General features: G+C 39.2%; 1 protein-coding gene across 4 annotated transcripts in view; it reads right to left on the reverse strand.

Annotated features, from left to right (window-relative positions):
- Window positions 1–20,106, reverse strand: part of BLOC1S6 (biogenesis of lysosomal organelles complex 1 subunit 6) — a 137,885-nt gene that overhangs the window by 5,765 nt on the left and 112,014 nt on the right. For 2 of the 4 annotated variants that reach the window (XM_042988946.1, XM_042988945.1), the window contains exons 2-4: window positions 15,991–16,132; window positions 7,019–7,106; window positions 4,967–5,053 (exon numbers count right to left, since the gene is read on the reverse strand). In XM_042988946.1, coding sequence (XP_042844880.1) covers window positions 4,967–5,053; window positions 7,019–7,106; window positions 15,991–16,132 — 317 coding nt within the window. Of the gene's footprint in view, window positions 1–1,463; window positions 4,550–4,966; window positions 5,054–7,018; window positions 7,107–15,990; window positions 16,133–20,106 lie in introns of those variants that run through there. The other 2 variants (XM_042988943.1, XR_006218639.1) reach the window with 2 other exon arrangements.

Genomic DNA, 20,106 nt, shown 5'->3' on the forward strand with positions numbered 1-20,106 from the left:
CTAACCACTACTTCTAAAGCCCTACATACTGCAAAGTTTTAGGATCAAAGCAGAGGCCAGGAATGTTCAGGTCTAAACACACATCACAATTTTGTTACTTAGTATTCCCTTGTAGTGTTCAATATACTTTTTGACTGTCTTTTCCAAAGTCGGAATAAAAGTCAAGCCTAGAATAGGAGTGAGCAAAACCCATACGCACTCAGACATTTTCAGCCCCATCCTTATCCAGATTTGAGCACTGCAGGCCTGAAACACATTGAGAACAGATTGTCTTTATGATCGAAACCCGAAGGAACAGCAGGCTAGAACTTTCTCTCCAATTTACAATGAAGTGACAGTAGGGGGCGACCTTATCCTAAATTGGTGAATATTATTAATTTATTATTCTGTACATGCCTATCAACTTCCCTTATTTTCAGGATACACGGGTCTACAAAAGATACATTGCCTCCCCTTCTACTTCACTCTTGCCTTTCCTTTTTTTTTTTTTTTCCAGTTCCCGACATCGAGCTACTGAAAAACAATCATCTTTCTTGATTACCACTCCCACACTGCTCCAAATTTTCCCTACCCTCTCTTTGACTGCCCTTCCTTCACATTGCGTTTTTTGGAATTTTTGCTTTAAATGCTTTTTAAACTAGCCGTTAAAACTGTCTCCCTTGACTACTCTCTTCACTCTCTCAATGGCTTTGAAATAAACCTGCCCTCACCCAAATGCTAACTTGAAGACTAGGTGGCATCTGGCCACATACATGCAAAACAGAGCTGAAACAGTATGAATGTGCAACAGAGCAAATCTCAAATAACTGATTAATCTGTATAAACACAGTCTTTGAACAAGTACATAATACAGGAACTATCGGGGTGCCTGACAGTCTCAGTTGGTAGTGCATGCAATTCTTGATCTCTGGGTTTTGAGTGAGTTTGAAAAACAAAAAACAAACAAACAAAAAAACTGAACTATCTTCATCCAAAAGGAAAACCTAGAAACTAAGTAACTTTTTTTTAATATTCACAGTGAAGTTTGGAGGCTTAATGTTTAAGGATCATTGCTTTGAAGGAAATGTTACATGTACATAAGAGAATCTAATGAAATCTACAGACCCAATCCTGGGAAACACATACAAAATTCTACAAGGGATTTATGAGAGTTCATATCCCCTCCAAAGGCCATCCACAGAAGTCCACGGACTCACGGGTTAAACAAATTTAAATTTAAATATTTATATATTTTTGAGAGGCAGTGGGGGACAGGACAGAGAAAGAGAGAGAGAGACAGAGAGACAGAGAGAGAGAATCCCAAACAGGTTCCACGCTGTCAGTACAGAGTGGGGCTCAAACCCACGAACCGTGAGATCATGACCTGAGCCAAAATCAAGAGTTAGATGCTTGACTTACTGAGCCACCCAGGTGGCCCCAGGTTAAAAAAAATTTTTTAACCTGACCTAAAATATCCTATTAGCTGGAAATTTTCATTATTTACAGGCAATTCATGCAGGGATCCTTATGAAGCACTTCCTACCAAATTACTAAAATGTGTAGTTATTATTTCTATTCTCAGATAGTAAATAACTTTATGAAGTTGGGTTGTTTCACCCAGACTCTTTTCACAACACTTTCTATCACCTTTCTGAAAAGGATTCCATGAGTGGACCACTCATTTTGTGATACAATCTACAGAGAACATTAACAGAAAGATGACAGGAGGGGAAAGCAAAGGAGCGAAATGTTTAAAATAAGAAACATAAAGGGAGGTATACAGTGCTGTGAACAAAACGGTGCTGGATAAATGACATGGGATAGTTCAGAGACTTTTTTTTTTCTTTAATTAAATGTGTAAAAAGTAGTCCTCATTGTACAAGTTCAAAATCAGACAAATGTACAAGGGTGTATAACTGGCATATTTATAAACTGTACCCACTCAAAAACTCACTGCAGACACAATCCATATTACATTCAATGTCTGCATCTTTACATATTACCTACTGCAAAGTAAATACAAAACTAACTCTTAACATTTTAGTTCAGTACACACGTGATATAGTTCAAAACAAAGGCAATTTTTTTTCAACCAAACAACCAACCCAAGTACCAATTCATTATACTGTGCAAAAATACAGCAAGACTACTAGAAGGATTCCATTTAGGTTTAGTCAGTAAGATATGTTTCTATGCTACTGAAATACAGCTCAAGTGTTAGATTGTAATTACCAACGTAACAGTACTTTTGATTTACAACTGACCTAAAAATAGTGGTTGCTAATATATGTCCTTGACATTTAAAAAAAAAAACTTCAAACCTTAAATACAATTCTAAAAGTATATGTGCCTTGTCACTCATTCAATAAACATGATTTATTTTAACACAGGTTGCAAAAAGTTCAATTAATTAACCAGAATTCTATATCTATCTCCTGCCTGCTATCTACTTCAGTCTTAAATCTGACTTCCTATCAAAAGCAGTTGAGAATTTATTTCATAAGATTAATCCCAAGAGTTATTGGGTAGCTTTTAAGCTATTCCATTTCTTATAAATATAAATCACTAGACATTATAGACCAGTGGTCCCCCGCATCAGAATTATGTGGGGAGCTCTTCAAAATTTGCATGGACCCCACCTCAGAACTAACGAGTAAGAATCTTCCAGAATGTCTGTTTTAAGTTCCCAGGTGACAGTGGCATACAGTCTAGTGTGGGAACCTCTGACCTAGACCACTGGACCAGTGGGTCTCAACTTTTAAGGTCCATCAGAATCATGTGGGGAAATTAAAAAAAAAAAGACAAAACAAACAAACAGATTTGCTCCAGCAGATTGAGAGAGGTGTCCAGGAACCAGCATTTAATGCAGCTGGCCCATAAAACACTCTGAGAAACAGTGCACAGCCTTTACAGAGGAGTTCATTCACCAATTTAAGTGACATTGTCCCACAAGCGCTAATGAATCCTGCCCTAGGCAGTTTTAGCTAGTGTTTGAGGACAAATGTAGCCTTTTAAAATAAAATGTATTTATATTCTTAATATAAGGTCAAAGTCAAGTAAATTGTGAGATCATAATTCATTCATCAAAGAAGGGAACAGCTTCCCCAAAACTGTGTAAACCTTCAAACAGACCAGTTTTTAGCAATCAGCTTAAATCTAATGCCCTCTCCATCATTAATTAGCCTGATATGAGATCAGAGGTAGTGATTCCAGCTTACCAAAATGTAACAGAGACTATAAAAGATACACATTCTAAGCACACACCTTTATAGGTTCTGTACAGTCTCTATGTAATATAGATTGGAGACCAGTTGGATATTAAATAATACTAAAACAATTAGTAACATACTCTCAATTTTAGAAAATGAAACTTCCTAATATTTCCTCACATAAGTTCCTACTGAAACTACTGAGGGGGAAAATCTAGCAAATACTAAAGGTATCATGCTGTCTCTTGTGAAGAAGCTATTTGCTAATTTTCCACCATTCTTGTCATTATCTATAACATGGGTAGTGGGTAAAGATATCATTCTACCTTAAGAACTTTTTTTAAAGCACAGAAAAAGTAACTACATGTAAGGCCACACAGCAAATCAGTGGATGGACAGAGCTAGCGATGAGAACTTCCATTTGGAAAGCTGGACTCATATCTTATCAATCTGGCAACTGTATCTCAGTGTGTGATGACTCTTACTAAGTATTCGAAATATTTCAGCATATTTGTGTGTGTGACAGCTCTACCACCCTTGCCAAACTTTAGAAGTAGAGAGAATCGACCCTGAACGCAGAGAATACGTAAAAACTAAAGAGCAACAACGCTAGGAAGCAGACAGAGCATACAGTTAGCAGAATCTATCTGGAATCTTGCCCATCGGTCCGACGTCTAAGATGCTATTATTTCCCGTTATGCATTTCTCCATCGTGTTCTTCACAAAGGCTTACACCACCTCTTCTCCACGGGCACATGTGCTTAACCGGTTGGCATTTCTTCTGAACCAAGCAACAATAAAGCAATTACCAAAAACCAGCACTATATTGCCAGAAAGGCAAGTCATAAAAGAAATGGAATCTTTTCAATCCACACTTCTCAAGACGCTAAAAAATACTAGTTTTTAATCACTTAGAGTCTGGACTATTAAAGCAATCAATCCATTTTCCCATTGATAAATGATGCAAAGCCAAAGTAAGGAATTTAAAAATGATGCAAAACAGAAGTTGAAAAATTACATTCAAAGACTCAAAGCGAGTGACATTTTGTCTTCTACTTGGGGCAAAAAGCTCCTTCATGGCAGAAATGAAGATCCGGAGACAGCACTCCCAGGAAAAGGACTGCAAACGTGAGCCGGGCCGGTGGTGTAAGGCACTACCCTCACTCCAGCCCACACCTGGGCTGCCCTGCATGCAAGTAACAGGGGGCAGGGGGAGGAAGAACACAGACACACTCAGCTTCTCAGGTCCTCTTTGCTGGTTTGGCGGTTAACTGCTTTTCTCTTTCAAATTCCTTCTCCCGTTGCTGCTCCCTTTCCAACTCTTCTTTTTGCCTCTTCTGTTGCAGTTTAAGTGCTCTTTTCTATGTCAAAAAAAATTTTAAACCAAGAGAACAATCAAGGCTTATCTGTTATGGCCTAATTTAAAAGTAGCAGTGCTTTGACTTGAGGTAATCCACAGGCATTACTAAATTTCATATTTAACTTTTAAGCCTGTTCTGGGTAATTTAAGGTCCCCCTTAACACACACACAAAATTGAATTTCTTACTCCAAACTCTTACTGACTGAGAACTGCTGTGACAATGAAAATATGAGCTCCTCAGCCCAGCTATTAGTAGAAAAGCCCAGAGTGGGGTTCAAAAGAATATGTTTTAAAGGAAAACAATGTACCATGAATTATGTTATTGCGTATGGGTACATAAGAAGTCAGAAAATGAATACTTGAAAAAACAATTAAACCTCCACTTCTATAAAGAATGTGAAACAATTTTCAACTCACTTTTAACTTCGATGTCTTTTCATGAAGCATCAGCATCTCTTTTCTTATATTCACCAACTTGGCATGATAGTGTTTAGCTTCAGTAAACTAAATATGGAAAAGGAAATGAAAAGTCAAGTTCAAATAGGTCAAAGTTTTTTTAAAAGGGGGAAAAAAAATAGACTGAAAGAGTAAGATGGATGAATAATAAATTACTGCTCACTCTGCCTAAATTGGCCAAATTTTTTAAAGCCTTAATTATCTCCACATTTTCATTCCAAAATTCAAATTTTATTTAAGCCTTTAGTAGGTATTTGATAACACTTGATTCAGTTCAAACTGATAAAAAAAAAAAGTTACTAAACATAAAACAGACATTTATATTGTGTACAGGTAACACTGTGCTTTAAAAACATGCAATATAATCCTAAACTTTTAGTAAGACTATCCAATAATGCTATGAGTTTCATTTGAGAAAAAGTACAACACTCTACTGTCTTCACAAAGGAGAACAGGACAACTGAAGTGAAGTGTCCGCCCATCAGGAAAAACCAAGCTGTGGTCAGAGAATCCTGGGAGGACTGTGGATAAATCTGGTCATGTTCCTGGGGCTTCTAAAGCGAGACCAAGCAGAACAAGCTCTGTAAGGACACTTGTCTTCCCAAGCCATGGTATGTATAGACTTTTCCATCTCAGCCAGGGATGGGAGAGAAAGAAAAAAATACCTCATTCTCAGGAGCCAAGGTTAACAGACAGAGACCAGGTAATAAGAGTGAGAGGAGTGTCAATAGAGAAATTAGCAGCCTTCATGTATCTACAAGTAAAGTCTTAGTCTGATGAGCTCTAGAGCTTCCAGACCCTCTCCCTCTCTCTCTGGGCCTCACAGTTTTCAGTTCCTGAATGATAATCTAACCACTTGGGCTGAGAGAGGAAAAAACAGGAAGACAGTTTCTGCCCCTTCAGACTGAAGCAACACTATTACATCTGCTTGGTTCATTCATTTATCATTCATTCACTCAGCAAATATTCGTTCTGCTGCAATATGAACTCAGTGGGGAAGACACAAGTAGGTCAGTGTAGCCTTGTCCACTTCCTTCACAAGTCAGAAAACTTTGTATTTACTACCCCAGGCTTCTGCCTAATGCAAGAGAAAACAGACTTGTTTTTGATTATAATAAAGGGAAAAATTAATGAGCCACACTTGTCCAACAGAAAGCTCATTTTTTGACATTCATATAAAAGTCTAAAAAATCATGCAAACCAAGCTACTGCTTCACGTTGAGGTGAAGAGAAAGGTAGCCACAAGTTCCTTATTTTTGTCAATTCCCTGTTTCTTAAAATAAAGAGTAGCAGTTCCTCTCATCAAAAATCTATAAAGCTTCTGATGAAACTAAACTACTGTCATATATACTGAAAGATATAAAGCGTCTATAAAGGATCCCCAAAGAGTCCATTTCAGTATTAATTTGTGATGGCATTATGAATGGGCCATACAATTAAACAAAATGCTGGTTTTAAAAAAGCCATGTAATTGATTAGGAAAGATGCACTTTCCTTAAGGGAAAACAGTACCCCAAAAGTTCCTTACTTTTAGTTCCCTTTTAGAAGTCTTTAACTATGAGCACATCTATTCCAGACTGTCACAAATAAGTTCCTTTTTCTACTATAGGCTCAACATCTGAAAGATAACAAGTCACGACAATAGAAGTTCTAGTAAAGTAAATCAAGGTTTCCCATTAAAGGACAAATTCTAAAATTTAAAAATTAGAGAAAATGGGTGCCTGGGTGACTCAGTCGGTTAAGTGTCCGGCTCCTGGTTTTGGCTCAGGTCATGATCTCACAGTTGTGGGTTCAAGCCTTGCATTGGGCTCCGTGCTGCTGGTGCAGAGCCTGCTTGGGATTCTCTCCCCCCGCCCCACCCTCAAAATAAATAAATAAACTTTTTAAAAAATGTTAAAAAAAAAATTAGAGGAAAAGATCCTAAACATACCTAACTACAACGTCGCACAGGAAAAACCTAGTTATTTCTAAGCCAAGATGTCATTAAGCTGTGTCAACTCACATCATACTTACCAAAGCATTAATATCCAACATAGAATGGCATTCTTTAAATTTTGAAATCTCTTGTTCCAGTGTGTCTAGTAATACAACTTGGTTCTGTCTGAAACAAAAGCACATAGCCAAAATAAACCATACATACTGTTAAGTGCTCGTTCATTAAAAAGGAATCACATTTGGGACGCCCGGGTGGCTCAGTCGGTTAAGCGTCCAACCTCGGCTCAGGTCATGATCTCACAGTTTGTGAGTTTGAGCCCCACGTTGTGCTCTGTGCTGATAGTGCGGAGCCTGGAGCCTGCTTCCAGTTCTATGTCTCCCTCTCTCTTTGCCCCTCCCCTGCCCCTGCTCGCTCTCTCTCTCTCTCTCTCTCTCAAAAATAAATAAACATTAAAAAAAACTTTTTTTTAAAGAGGAATCACATTTCATCTTGGTTAATGTCAAAAGTAAAAATTCAGTTGAGGGGCACCTGGGTGGCTCAGTCGGTTAAGCGTCCGTCTTCAGCTCAGGTCACGATCTTGCAGTCCGTGAGTTCGAGCCCCACGTCGGGCTCTGGGCTGATGACTCAGAGCCTGGAGCCTGCTTGATTCTGTGTCTCCCTCTCTCTCTGCCCCTCCCCCATTCATGCTCTGTCTCTCTCTGTCTCAAAAATAAATAAATTTAAAAAAAAAAAAAGCTGCTGAAGATTCAACTCAGTTTAAAAAAAAAAAAATTTAGTTGAAAATTTATTCACTTTCCAAGGCTTATTTGGTCTAATAAAATCCTTTTCAAAATAATATTCCACAGCCACATTCTGATAACTGTGTCTTTTATTCTTGCCTAAATGAGCAATAATTCTAATAATTAAATCTAACTGTAATGACTGAAATCATCAAATCATTTAAAATTATTATTTGTTACTTCTAACAAAAAAGTTTTTTATACCATCTTGCCCAAAAAACGTGATGTTTTATGTATATTAAACCTGCAACATTATCATAAAGGCAATGGGGAGCAACGACTTTTTTAAAGGTTTATTTCTTTTTGAGACAGAGTCCAGGAGCCAGGGAGGAACAGAGATAGGGAGATAGAGGATCCTAAGCAGACTACACGCCAGCAGCAGCGAGCTTGAGCTTGAACTCCTGAAACGTGACATCGTGACCTGTACTGAAGTCTGATGCTCAACTGCCTGAGCCACCCAGGTGCTCTGGGGAGCCATGACTTTTTAGATTAGAGTTGGGGAAAATGCAGTATCAAGTTATACTAAATCAGAAGAGGGTAGTAAGAAGATGAAAAAACAGGACCAGGAATCACAAGATGCCCCACCAATAACCAGTTGTATAATCTTGGAAATTTATTTTCCTGGGCCTGAATTTCTTTATTTATAAAGTGGGAAGCTCACACCAGGTAACTTCTAAGGTTCCTCATGAAAATTCTGATTCAAATCCTTTTATTGAGGAATAGAAGCCAACTTTCCTGACGTCCCTCTCCGGATCAACCAATGCCAGGCTCACGGGATAAGAAACACTGAGGGGCCACTGAATTAAACATTAAAACAATTTTTTTAAGGTTTATTTATTTATTTTGAGAGGGATAGAGTGCACATGGGTGCACAAGCTGGAGAGGGACAGAGAGAGAGAGAGAGAGAGAGAGAGAGAGAGAGAGAGAGAAAGAATCCCAAGCAGCTCCATGCTGTCAGCGCAGAGCCCGACGCAGGGACTCAATCTCACAAACTGCGAGATCATGACCTGAGCTGACATCATGATGCTTAACTGACTGAGACACCCAGGCGCCTCTAAACATTTTAAAGAATACTACAGGCAAAGCAAAATATGACGTGATTTGCTTGTGAAGCTACGCTAAACAGAGAACAATGATGAAAAAAATAGCAATGTAGAGAATGAAAAGCAGTTACAACATCTCCACCATCCAGCAGTAAGTTTGGCAAATCCCACAGGTCACAAGTTTGTCCCTTCAGCTCTGACTAGAGACCACAGAAAGTGAAATATGGAACAAATAAGAAGCAGCCAGCAAGTCAATGATCCCGCGTAAACAGGAAAGCAATGACACTGTTACAACTAGAAAACAGTAAAGAACAATCAATGAAACCAAAAGTTGGTTCTTCAAAATATCAATAAAATGGATAAACCTCTGGCCAGGCTCACAAAGAAAAAGAGAGAGGACACAAATTACTAACATGACTTATAGAAGAGAAACCATCACTGACTCCATGGACATTAAAGGGACCATAAAAGAATACCTCCAACAACTCTGTCCACAAATTGATATCTCAGATGGAAATAACTAATTCCTTGAAAGACACAAACTTCCAAAACTCACACAAGGAGACGCAGATCATCTAAGTAGGTCTACATTTGTTAAAGGAATTCAGTCAGTAAGTTATAACCTTCCAGAAATGAAAATGCCAGGACCAGATGGCTTCACACTTAATTTCTGCCAAATATTGTGCAAATGTGCAAATTCTCCACAATAGTTTCCAGCAAAGCCAAGGCAGAGGGAGCACTTCCTAACTCATTCTACGAGGCCAACATTACGTGAAAACCAAAACCAGATAAAGATATTACAAGAAAGGAAAACCATAGACCAGTATCTTTTTTTAAAGTAGGCTCTACATACAACACAGAACTCAAAGCAGGGCCTGAACTCACCACCCTGAGATAAAGACCTGAGCTGAGATCAAGAGTCAGACACTTAACTGACTGAGCCACCCAAGCATCTCTAGACCAGTATCTTTTATGAACAGAGATGGAAAAATCCTCCACAAAATATTAACAAAACAAATCCAACAATATATAAAAAGAATTATACACCACAATCAAATGAGATTTATTCCAAGTATTCAAAGCCGGTTCAACATTTGAAAATCAATCAGTGTGATCCAGCATATCAACTGACTAAAGAAGAAAAATCATTTGGTACTATTATATGATGCAGAAAAGACATTTGACAAAGTCCAACACCCATTCATGATTAAAAACTCTCAACAAACTAGAGAGAGGAACTTCCTCAACTTGATAAAGAACATTTAAAAAAAACTACAGCTAACATCACACTTGTGAGAAACTAACTAGACGCTTTCCCTTTATGATCAGGAGTAAGGAGAGGATGTCTGCTCCCTACTCCTATTCAACATCGTACTGGAAGCTCTAGCTAATGTAATGAGACAAGAAAAGGAAATAAAATGTATACAGACTGGAAAGGAAGAAATAAAACTGTCTTTGTTCACAGATGATTGCCCATGTGGAAAATCCCAAAGAATCAACAAAACATGTGAGTATAGCAAGGTTTCAGGAGGGTATCAGGTTAATGTATAAAAGTCAGCAGTGAATAATTAGAAAAATTAGAAAAATCAATACTTCATATGAAATACTTTGATATAAATCTAACAAAATATGTACAGGAGCTATAAGCAAAAACTATAAAACTCCAATGAAATAAATTTTAAAAGATCCAAGTAACAGATATTGCAAGTACATGGAATAAGAAACTCAATATTGTTATCCTCCCAATTCTTCCCAACTTGATCTATGGAATCTATGCAATCTCAATTTAAACCACACCAAGTTATTTTGGAGATATCAACAAACTGATCCTAAAATTCACATAGAAAGGCAAAGACCAAGAATAGCCAAAACACAATGAATAAGAACAAAGCTGGAAGACTTACACTACCCAATTTCAAGATTTACTGCAAAACTATAGAAATCAAAACAGCACGATACCGGTAAAACAGACACATCAATGCAACAGTATAGAAAGCTCTTAAATAGATCCACACAAATACAGTCAACTCCTCTTTGACAAAAGAGCAAAGACAATGCAGTGGATTCAGGCTAGTCTTTTCAACAAATGCGAGCGAACAACTGGACACTGACGTGCAAAGAAATTAACCTAAACAAAGATCTTACAATTTCATAGGAATTAACTCAAAATGGACCATAGGTCTAAATATAAAAAGTAAAACCCTAAAACATCTAGAAGGAAACACAGGAGAAAATCTTAGGTGACCTTGATTCGGTGATGAATTTTTACATGAAATATCAAAATCATGATCCATGAAAAAAAAATTAAGTGGCTCAGTCTGGTTAAGTGTCTGAGTCTTGATTTAGGCTCAGGTCATGATCTCATGGTTTGTGGGATCAAGCCCCACGTCAGGCTCTGAGCTAACAGCACAGAGCCTGCTTGGGATATTCTCTCTCTCTCTCTCTCTCTCTCAAAAGAAATAAATAAACATTAAAAAAAAACAAAACAAAACTTTAAGAGGCACCTGGGAGGTCCAGTCAGTTAAGTGTCCAACTTTGGCTCAGGTCATGATCTCACAGTTCTTGAGTTCGAGCCGCATCATCGGCATCACGGCTGTCAGCCTGTCAGCGCAGAGCCCCCTTCAGATCCTATACCCCTCGCTCTGCCCCTCCCCCACTACTGCTCTCTCAAAAATAAACAAACATAAAAAAAAAAACACTTTAAAAAATTGGTAAGTCAGACTTTTAAAATTAAAAATTCTGCTCTGTAAAAGACACTCTTAAAAGTACAAAGACAACAGGGCGCCTGGGTGGCGCAGTCGGTTAAGCGTCCGACTTCAGCTCAGGCCACGATCTCGTGGTTTGTGAGTTCGAGCCCCGCGTCGGGCTCTGGGCTGATGGCTCGGAGCCTGGAGCCTGTTTCCGATTCTGTGTCTCCCTCTCTCTCTGCCCCTCCCCCGTTCATGCTCTGTCTCTCTCTGTCCCAAAAATAAATAAAAAACGTTGAAAAAAAACATTTAAAAAAAAAAAAAGTACGAAGACAAGCCACATGCTTGGAGAAAATATTTGTAAGACATATAAAGGATTTGTATCAAAGTATACAAAGAACACTTAAAACTCAACAGTAAGAAAATAAATAACCCAAGGCACCTGGGTGCGTCAGTCAGTTAAGCATTTGACTTCGGGTCAGGTCATGGCTCAGGTCATGGTCTCATGGTTCATGAGTTTGAGTCCTGAGTCAAGCTCTGCACTGACAGCCAGGGCCTGCTTCTGATCCTCTGTCTCCCTGTCTCTGCCCCTCCCCAACGCACACGTACATGCACATCCTCTCTCTCTCTCTCTCTCAAAAAATAAATAAACATTTTTAAAAAAAATAATAAACAACCCAGTTAAAAAATAGGCAAAAGAGGGGCGGCTGGGTGGCTCAGTCAGTTAAGTGTCCGACTCTTGATTTCGGCTCAGGTCGTGATCTCAGTTTGTGATATCGAGCCCAGTATCAGGCTCCATGCTGACATTGCAAAGCCTGCTTAGGATTCTTTCTCTTCCTCTCTCTCTCTGCCCCTCCCCACCTCAAAATAAATAAATAAACTTAAAAAAAAAAAAAACAGGCAAAAAATCTGAATAAACATTTATTGTATAAGCATGAATTTGCCTGATCTTTGTCCCAGGTTCCTGGCATGTCTGTTCTAAGACTTCTGTAATTTCTCAAATGATAGAAGTATCTTCATTAGTCATGAACCCCTCTTCAAGCACACCAGAGTTTATGCTAATGAGGTGACATATGGTGGGCCCCTAGAGCTTCAGGATGGGGGCTGCTCATGCCAGAAAGATCAATCATGTGGTCACAGGGTTGGGGCTTTGAGCCATTCGATATCAGTCCATTCTCCAGAGAAGGGAGGTTGTAGGAGGGGGGCTGGAGAGTGAGTTCAATTACATAGCCAATGATTCAATCAGTTGTGCTCACAGAGTGAAGCAGCAATAAAAACTTTAAACACTGAGGCTCAGTAGAGCTTCCTGGTTGGTAAACACATCGATGTGCCAAGAAGGTAACATGCCCTAATTTCACTAGAAGAAGCCACAGAAGCTCTGTGGTGGATATACTCCCACACCTTCCCCTATGTGTCTCTTCATTTGGCTGGTCCTGATCTGTATTCTTTATAATAAAATGGTAATTAGGGGCGCCTGCGTGGCTCAGTCAGTTGAGTGTACAACTCTCAATTTCGGCTCAAGTCATGATCCCATGGTCATAGGATTGAGCCCTGCATTGGGCTCTGCACTGAGTGTGGAGCCTGCTTAAGATTCTCTCTCTCTCTCCCTCTGCCCCTCTCCCTGCTTACACACTCTCTCTCTCTAAAAAAAAAAAAAAAAAAAGTAATAATAATAAAACAGTAATTGTAAGTACAGTGTTTTCATGATCCATAAGTCTAGACACTCTAGGAAATGGTTCCACAGAATATTTAGCTTCAATATCAGGTAGAAATGACTCGTCTTCCTGTCCCTTAAAAGTTTTGTATCATCTGTAGTAAATGTGCTGGGAGTGACCAGGCAGTATCAATGCAGTATCTGGGGGATGATCCTCTGAGAAAAAAGCTATTTCCTTGGACGGTCCAAGTGTGGCTTATCTCAAAAGGAACGCCACTAAGGCTACTTATGATTATACCTTGCCAGAGACTTTTAGGGCCTAAATCCCAGACTCCCTCTTTTCTTTCTTTCCAGGGGTTCTTAAAATGACAAATACATGTAAAAGAACATTCATAACCTTTCTTATATATAAAGTTAGTTTTGTTCCCGGTCTTCCCATTACTAGCTACAAAATAAACTTAACTTGTATCTACCACAACCTTCTCCTTCACCTCTGTGGGCCTGTTTCTGTAACTTAAAGTGGCTTAATGAAAATTAAACTGTTTCACAACAGTCAGGATGCCTGGCTCCATCCAGTACTCTTTCCCCTAAATCTTTATCAGCAGTAGGATTTGTAGACAGGGATGAAAGAGGCAGCTGCTTGAAAACACCTTTTTCCTTTCTCTGAAACGTGACTTTCCTTAACACTAAAGAGGTAAAATAACTGCTTACTCATCATATTCCATTATTAATTCTACCACTACCTGTGTAATCTTTTTCGGTTTACTTAACATTTCTGAACCTCAGTTTCCTCAACCGTAAACAGGAATAATATTAACACTTCAAAAGCAGGTGTCAGGATTGAGATATGGTATATAAAGTGCCAGGCAAGTAGAACATATAGCAATAAACAGTAGCTGATGTTACTATCATCGTCGTCGTCGTCTAGGTGCCTCAGAAGATAAGAGGGGTTATTTAAAACACTAAATCTTAGGGGCACCTGGGTGGCTCAGCCGGCTAAGCTTCTGACTTCAGCTCAGGTCATGATCTCACAGTTTGTGAGTTCGAGCCCTGTGTGGGGCTCTAGAGCCTGCTCTGGATTCTGTGTCTCCCTCTCTCCTTCTCTGCTCCTCCCCTGCTTGGGCTCTATCTCTCTCAAAAGTAAATAAACATTAAAAAAAAATTTTTTTAATAAAAATAAATTAATTAAATAAATAAATAAAACACTAAATTTTAGGGGCACCTGGGTGGCTCAGTCGGTTAAGCGTCCGGCTTCGGCTCAGGTCATGATCTCACGGCTTGTGAGTTCGAGCCCCGCGTCGGGCTCTGTGCTGACAGCTCAGAGCCTGGAGCCTGCTTCAGATTCTGGGTCTCCCTCTCTCTGTGCCCCTCCCCTGCTCACACTACGTGTCTGTCTCTCAATAATAAATAAACGTTAAAAAAAAAATTTTTTTTAATAAAAAAAATAAACCACTACATTTTAGCCAATGTCATCAGTTAAACTCTGCAATTAAATTGTGGTTCCCAGCTTCCTTCCCAGCAAAACATATCCAGATATCTTTTGCTTGCAGAGTTTCTTACCATCCTTCAGTTGATCATACTTTTACTTCATTCAAACTCCCCTACAAAATCTTTATGACTTTTTTGCCACATGAATTGACCGGCTTTAAAATACAAGGCATACCACACACTTGGGATAAAAAATCTCATCGGAACCAGCAGAAAACCAAGGGTGCTGCCAACGCCCTGACTACAGTAGTGTGCCACACATAGCAGAACACGGTACCACTTACATACTCATTTATCACCTCCAAATCCAAGGATTATAACATTACTTACTGGTATTTACAAAATGGACATCGTGGGTGATTGTTTCCCTCCTTTTGCACTAATACAGCCCTTTAAGGTAACTTTTCAAAGGGTAGGTCTTACAGCAGCAGCAGCTCACAGGCCAGTTTATGGCTGACCACCACAGAAAGAAATGATAGGCCAGCTTGGGCAACCATGCGAGGTCCTACCCAAGAGGAAGCAGAAGTTCGGTCCACTGTTTCCGAGTGGGAGCTGATAAAGTTAGTGTGTAGTTTTGCATACTGATCCTCCTCTACGAGTTCCGTTTTTCCTTATCCTGTTCTTCTCTTGGTGTATCCTCCAATCCTTTATTTAGCTGGTAGACCACCAGAAAAGAAATGGGTCCTCCCCAAAAAAGACACTTAAACATTTTTGGCAACTCATGTGAACCAGCGACTGAAAACACATCTGACTCCCACGGCAATTTTGCAACACTTCCAACAGGCAATATTTTCATAAAATGATGGTAAAACACCAAAACTAATCAAAGAGTCTAGATAAGATACAGGGGTGCTTCTTCTTCTTTTTTTTTTTTTTCTTTCCTTTTGAGAGAGAGAGGACACAGTGAGTGTGAGGCAGAGAGAGAGAGGGAGAGAGAGAATCCCACAAGGAGGAGAGAGAGAGGGAGACAGAGAGACAGGAGAGGGGCTCACTTAAAGCAGGGCTCATGCTCACCCGAAGCAGGGATCGTGCTCACCCAAAGCAGGGATCGTGCTCACCCAAAGCAGGGCTGAAGTTCACCTGATGTGGGACTCGAACTCACAAACCTGTGAGATCATGACCTGAGCCAAAGTCAGATACTTAACTGACTGAGCCACCCAAGCACCCAGGGGTACTTCTTATGAGACCACACACTCTAGAAGTATTCATTTCACTTTTTACATTTAGGTTACTAAGTATTCCTTCACTCCCATTTGCTACCGCTAAAGACAGAAATACTCAACTGTATTCAATATTGCAAAATATTATACCTTAATAGAGCATACACTTATACATATACAGTAAACCATAACTATGCCAAAGGGGAAATGAGTGCAACCATGGTTTTTGTTAGCTCACGTGAGTTCCTGAAGAGCTTGTTTTGATCTCTGAAGGTCTGGCAGGTAGTGAGAAAGCAATCCTTCTGCCAGCTGCTCCACAGCTTTGTCTTCTACAGCCAAGTCCTCTAGTAACCCTTCATCTGGAGAAGTGTCACTTAAACCTGTCCCCAAAAGAAAATCAAATGTAGGAGTCTTTTAAATGGACACAGGGGTAAAAGAAGTAATAGTGAGGGAGGGGGCTGACAGTGAGATTCAGAGCACATACACACAGGACACTACAAGCATCCTTCCTTCCTTTTCTTTTATTTATTTTGAGAGAGAGAGAGAGAGGGAGAGGGAGAGGGAGAGACAGAGAAAGAGAGAATGTACACACAAGTGGGAGAGGGCCAGAGAGAAAGGGAGAGAGAATCCCAAGGAGGCTCCATGTGGTCATCTTGGAACCCAAAACGGGGCTCAATATCACAAACCATGAGATCATGACCTGAGCCGAAATCGAGAATCAGACACTTAACTGATGGAGCCACCCAGGCACCCCCTTCCTTTTCTTTGAGCTTTACCTTCTGAGTGTCCTCTAATAAACAGGATATGTGCATTCAAAAAAATGTTTTTAAGCTACTAGTATAAGGTAAAGTCTGGATTAAAAGAACATTAACATATGCAAAACATATTCTATATGTTTATGTATTTTTCAGGGCAAGAGATGTATAGTTTTCAGTGGATTATTAAGAGTCTGAGGCCTAAAAGTAGGAAAAAGTCACTGAATGAAAGCAATAAATCCTTCCTTTCAAAACCATGCAGAAATTCTATATACATTCATATAAATGCAATGCCTAAAAAAATTTCTTTTTCAATTCAATGTAAGTAAAAATGTGGGTCAATATTTACTTTTCATAAAGCTTGATATACTATTTATATGTAAAAGGGAAGCTGTTTTATCATTGTTAGAAGAAGATTTTCAAAGGATTTCTCTTCTCTGGAGACTCAGCACCTTAATTTACCATAGAAAATAGTATATAATAATTGCATGTAAATCTAGACGTATGCCAGGAACTACGCCTCATGCTTTTCCTTTGAATAATAACAGTGTAAGCAGTTAGGCACTCAAAAACATCTAAAATGGGGGCGCCTGACTGGCTCAGTCAATGGAGCATGCAACTCTTTATCTCAGAGCTGTGAGATAAACATGAGCCCCACGTTGAGCAGAGAGATTACTTAAAAATAAAACCTGTACAAAAGATGTCTAAAATGAATAACTGTCAATCACTACTCCAACAAGAAAAGTACAAAACTATTTCTAAACATGGTTCGGTGAGTGGTTTTTAAGATTTTAGAATCACTGGCTTAAAATGAGGGAAAAAGGGGTGCCTGGGTGGCTTAGTCGGTTGAATGTCTGATTTCAGCTCAGGTCATGAACTCACGGTTCATGGGTTCGGGCCCTGCGTGGGGCTCTGTGCTGACAGCTCAGAGCCTGGAGCCTGCTTCAGATTCTGTGTCTCCCTCTCTCTCTGCCTCTCCCCTGTTCATGCTCTGTCTCTCTCTCTCAAAAATAAACAGTAAAAAAAATTTTTTTAATGATATAAGAAAGTCAGATGGTCACATTACTAAAATTGTACTCTAAGAGCATTTTTAAACATTAAATTCTGAAACATCTCCATTTAATCATAATCTGGTAATACTCAGTAACATCAAATTAGATCATTATGTAAAATACATTTATCATGCCACATTCCTTATAGCTCACTTCCAAGTATAGTTTTTACCACAGATTTACATTTTAGCAAGATGGAGGAAAACAACATGCTGTCATATTCAAAGTAAGTTTTTATAGATAAAAAAGTAGTATGGTTTTTATTTTGATTCTGAGAAATACATGAACAAATTTTGGAATTCTCTAAATCACAAGGCAATGTTCAAACGGACAAGAGCTAACTAGAAACTGAAGCACTCCACAAATGAAATAAAAATTTAACAGGAAAAAGGAGAGTATTTGCAAATATTGCCATTCATGTACCATCAGATGGGAAGTGAATAAAGAATATCTGAAAATTAATGCCATTGCTTAAGGCTTGATTACAGTAACAGTGCAAACAACAGCAACTCTCTTTAAGGAAATACAGAAAACAAGTATTACAGATAAATAGAAACACCCAAATAAGAATATCTCAACTTTAAGAACAACAGCTACGATGTCTCCCTTACAATATATAAACATTTAACTCACAGTCCTCCTCCTACTCTACCCCAATATTCTGGTTAATAATTGGAAGAGTCTGACTTACTCACGTCTCTACATACATTAAGTTACTAAGTTCAAGGTACTTTACTGTGGGAGATTAAAAGAAAGGGTCCTTACCCTACTCATACAAGAAACATTAGTTGCACACCTGTACTCCCTACTAGTTTCCAAGGTTACAAGAATAAATTAAGCAAGTCCCCCTCCCCCTGTACAAAGAGCTTGATACAGGGGAATCATAATGATAATATATGAGAAGGGGCATTAGAGAAACAGAAACTATTATGGAAACTCAGAGGGAAACATAAAAAAAAAAAAAAGGAGGCGTCTGGGTGGTTCAGTCAGTTGAGCAGCGTCTGACTTTTCAGTTCAGGGTCATGATCTCATGATCTCACAGTTCGTGAATTTGAGCACCATCTTGGGCTATCTTCTGTCTATGGTCGGCAGGGAGCCTGCCTTGCTTCAGATCCTCTGTCCCCTTCTTTCTCTCTGCCCCTCCCCCATGCTCTCTCTCAAAATAAATAAACATTTTTTTTTAAAGTATTACTCATTGTAAAAGCTTAAAACACAGAAGGGGGAGGTAAAGGCTAATAGTAAAAATACTCTTTCTCAGCATACACTGGCTGGCTCAGTTGGTAGAGTATGCGACTTTTGATCTCGGGGTTACGAGTTTGAGCCCCACATTTGGTGCAGATTACTTAAAAATAAATAAAATCTTTAAAAAAAATACTCTTTCTAACTCCCTTAATGCAGTCACTCTGTAGTTTCCAATATAGCCTTCAAAAAAATTATCACTGCATACCTATGCAGAAGCCCTGTTTTAATCATAAATATTACTCATATTGTTCTGCAACTCTTAAATATACATCTTAGATATCTTTCCATATGAGCATATATGCATCTACTACATTGTTTTTAACAGAATAGAATTCTACTATATTTTGTTTAACTAGTTCCCTGCTTTGGACTGAATGTGTCCCCCCTACATTATTTTGTAGCCCCAACCTCCAACATAAAGGTAGCTGGAGGTGGGACCTTTGGGAAGTAATTCAGTTTAGATGAGGTCATGAAGGTGGGGCCCCATGATGGGGTTGCATCCTTAAAAGATAAAGAGAAACCAAACTCTCTCCCTCTACCATGTGAGGTATCGGCAAGGCGAGAAGGCAGCTGTCTGCAAGATCAGAAGAGGACTCTTACCAGGAACCTAACTGGTCAGCACATAGATCCTGGACTTCGTAGAACTCCAGAACTTTGAGGAATAAATGTCTGTTGTTTAAGCCACCCGGCCTGTGGTACTTAGTTGTAGCAGCCCATGGAGACTAAGATACCTAAGGATAGGTATTTAGGTTATTTTCACTTTTTGCCATTTCAATGTTGCCAGGAGTTTCCTTGCTTGTCTTTGCGTATCTATGTCAATGTTTGTGTAGGATAAATTCTTAGAAGTTGAATCACGGGACAGAGTTTATGCATTTCTTAAACAGACACTGCAAAACTGCCTTCCTAAGAGATGGCACCAATTTACACTCCCAGAACAATCTTTGAGGGCCACTATTTCCAAATGGGTAAGAATTCTAAAAGAAGGAATAAGATATAGGTTAAAAAAAAAAAAAGGCATCATAAGGAAAGGTGGGACTATAGGATTGCTCTAGAAAGACAAGGTAGTTTGGGAGGGTCTGGAGCATAGGGCATACGCAAAAGTGAGCTACAAGACCATCTGGCCAGCCTATGAGGATCCCTGAGTGTCAAGCTAAGGGGTCTGCCCTTTTGCTTAGGAAGTAGTAAGGAGCCATTTTAAGGTTTCCCAGCAAGAAAATGACATGACTGGAGCTTTATCTTGGGGCAGTGGTATGACAACAGTGGGATACGTGCAATGGAAGCGTAAGAGACTGGGGGTGGATAGCC

This window comes from Panthera tigris, chromosome B3 (genome assembly GCF_018350195.1).
Source record: "Panthera tigris isolate Pti1 chromosome B3, P.tigris_Pti1_mat1.1, whole genome shotgun sequence".
NCBI lineage: Eukaryota > Metazoa > Chordata > Mammalia > Carnivora > Felidae > Panthera > Panthera tigris.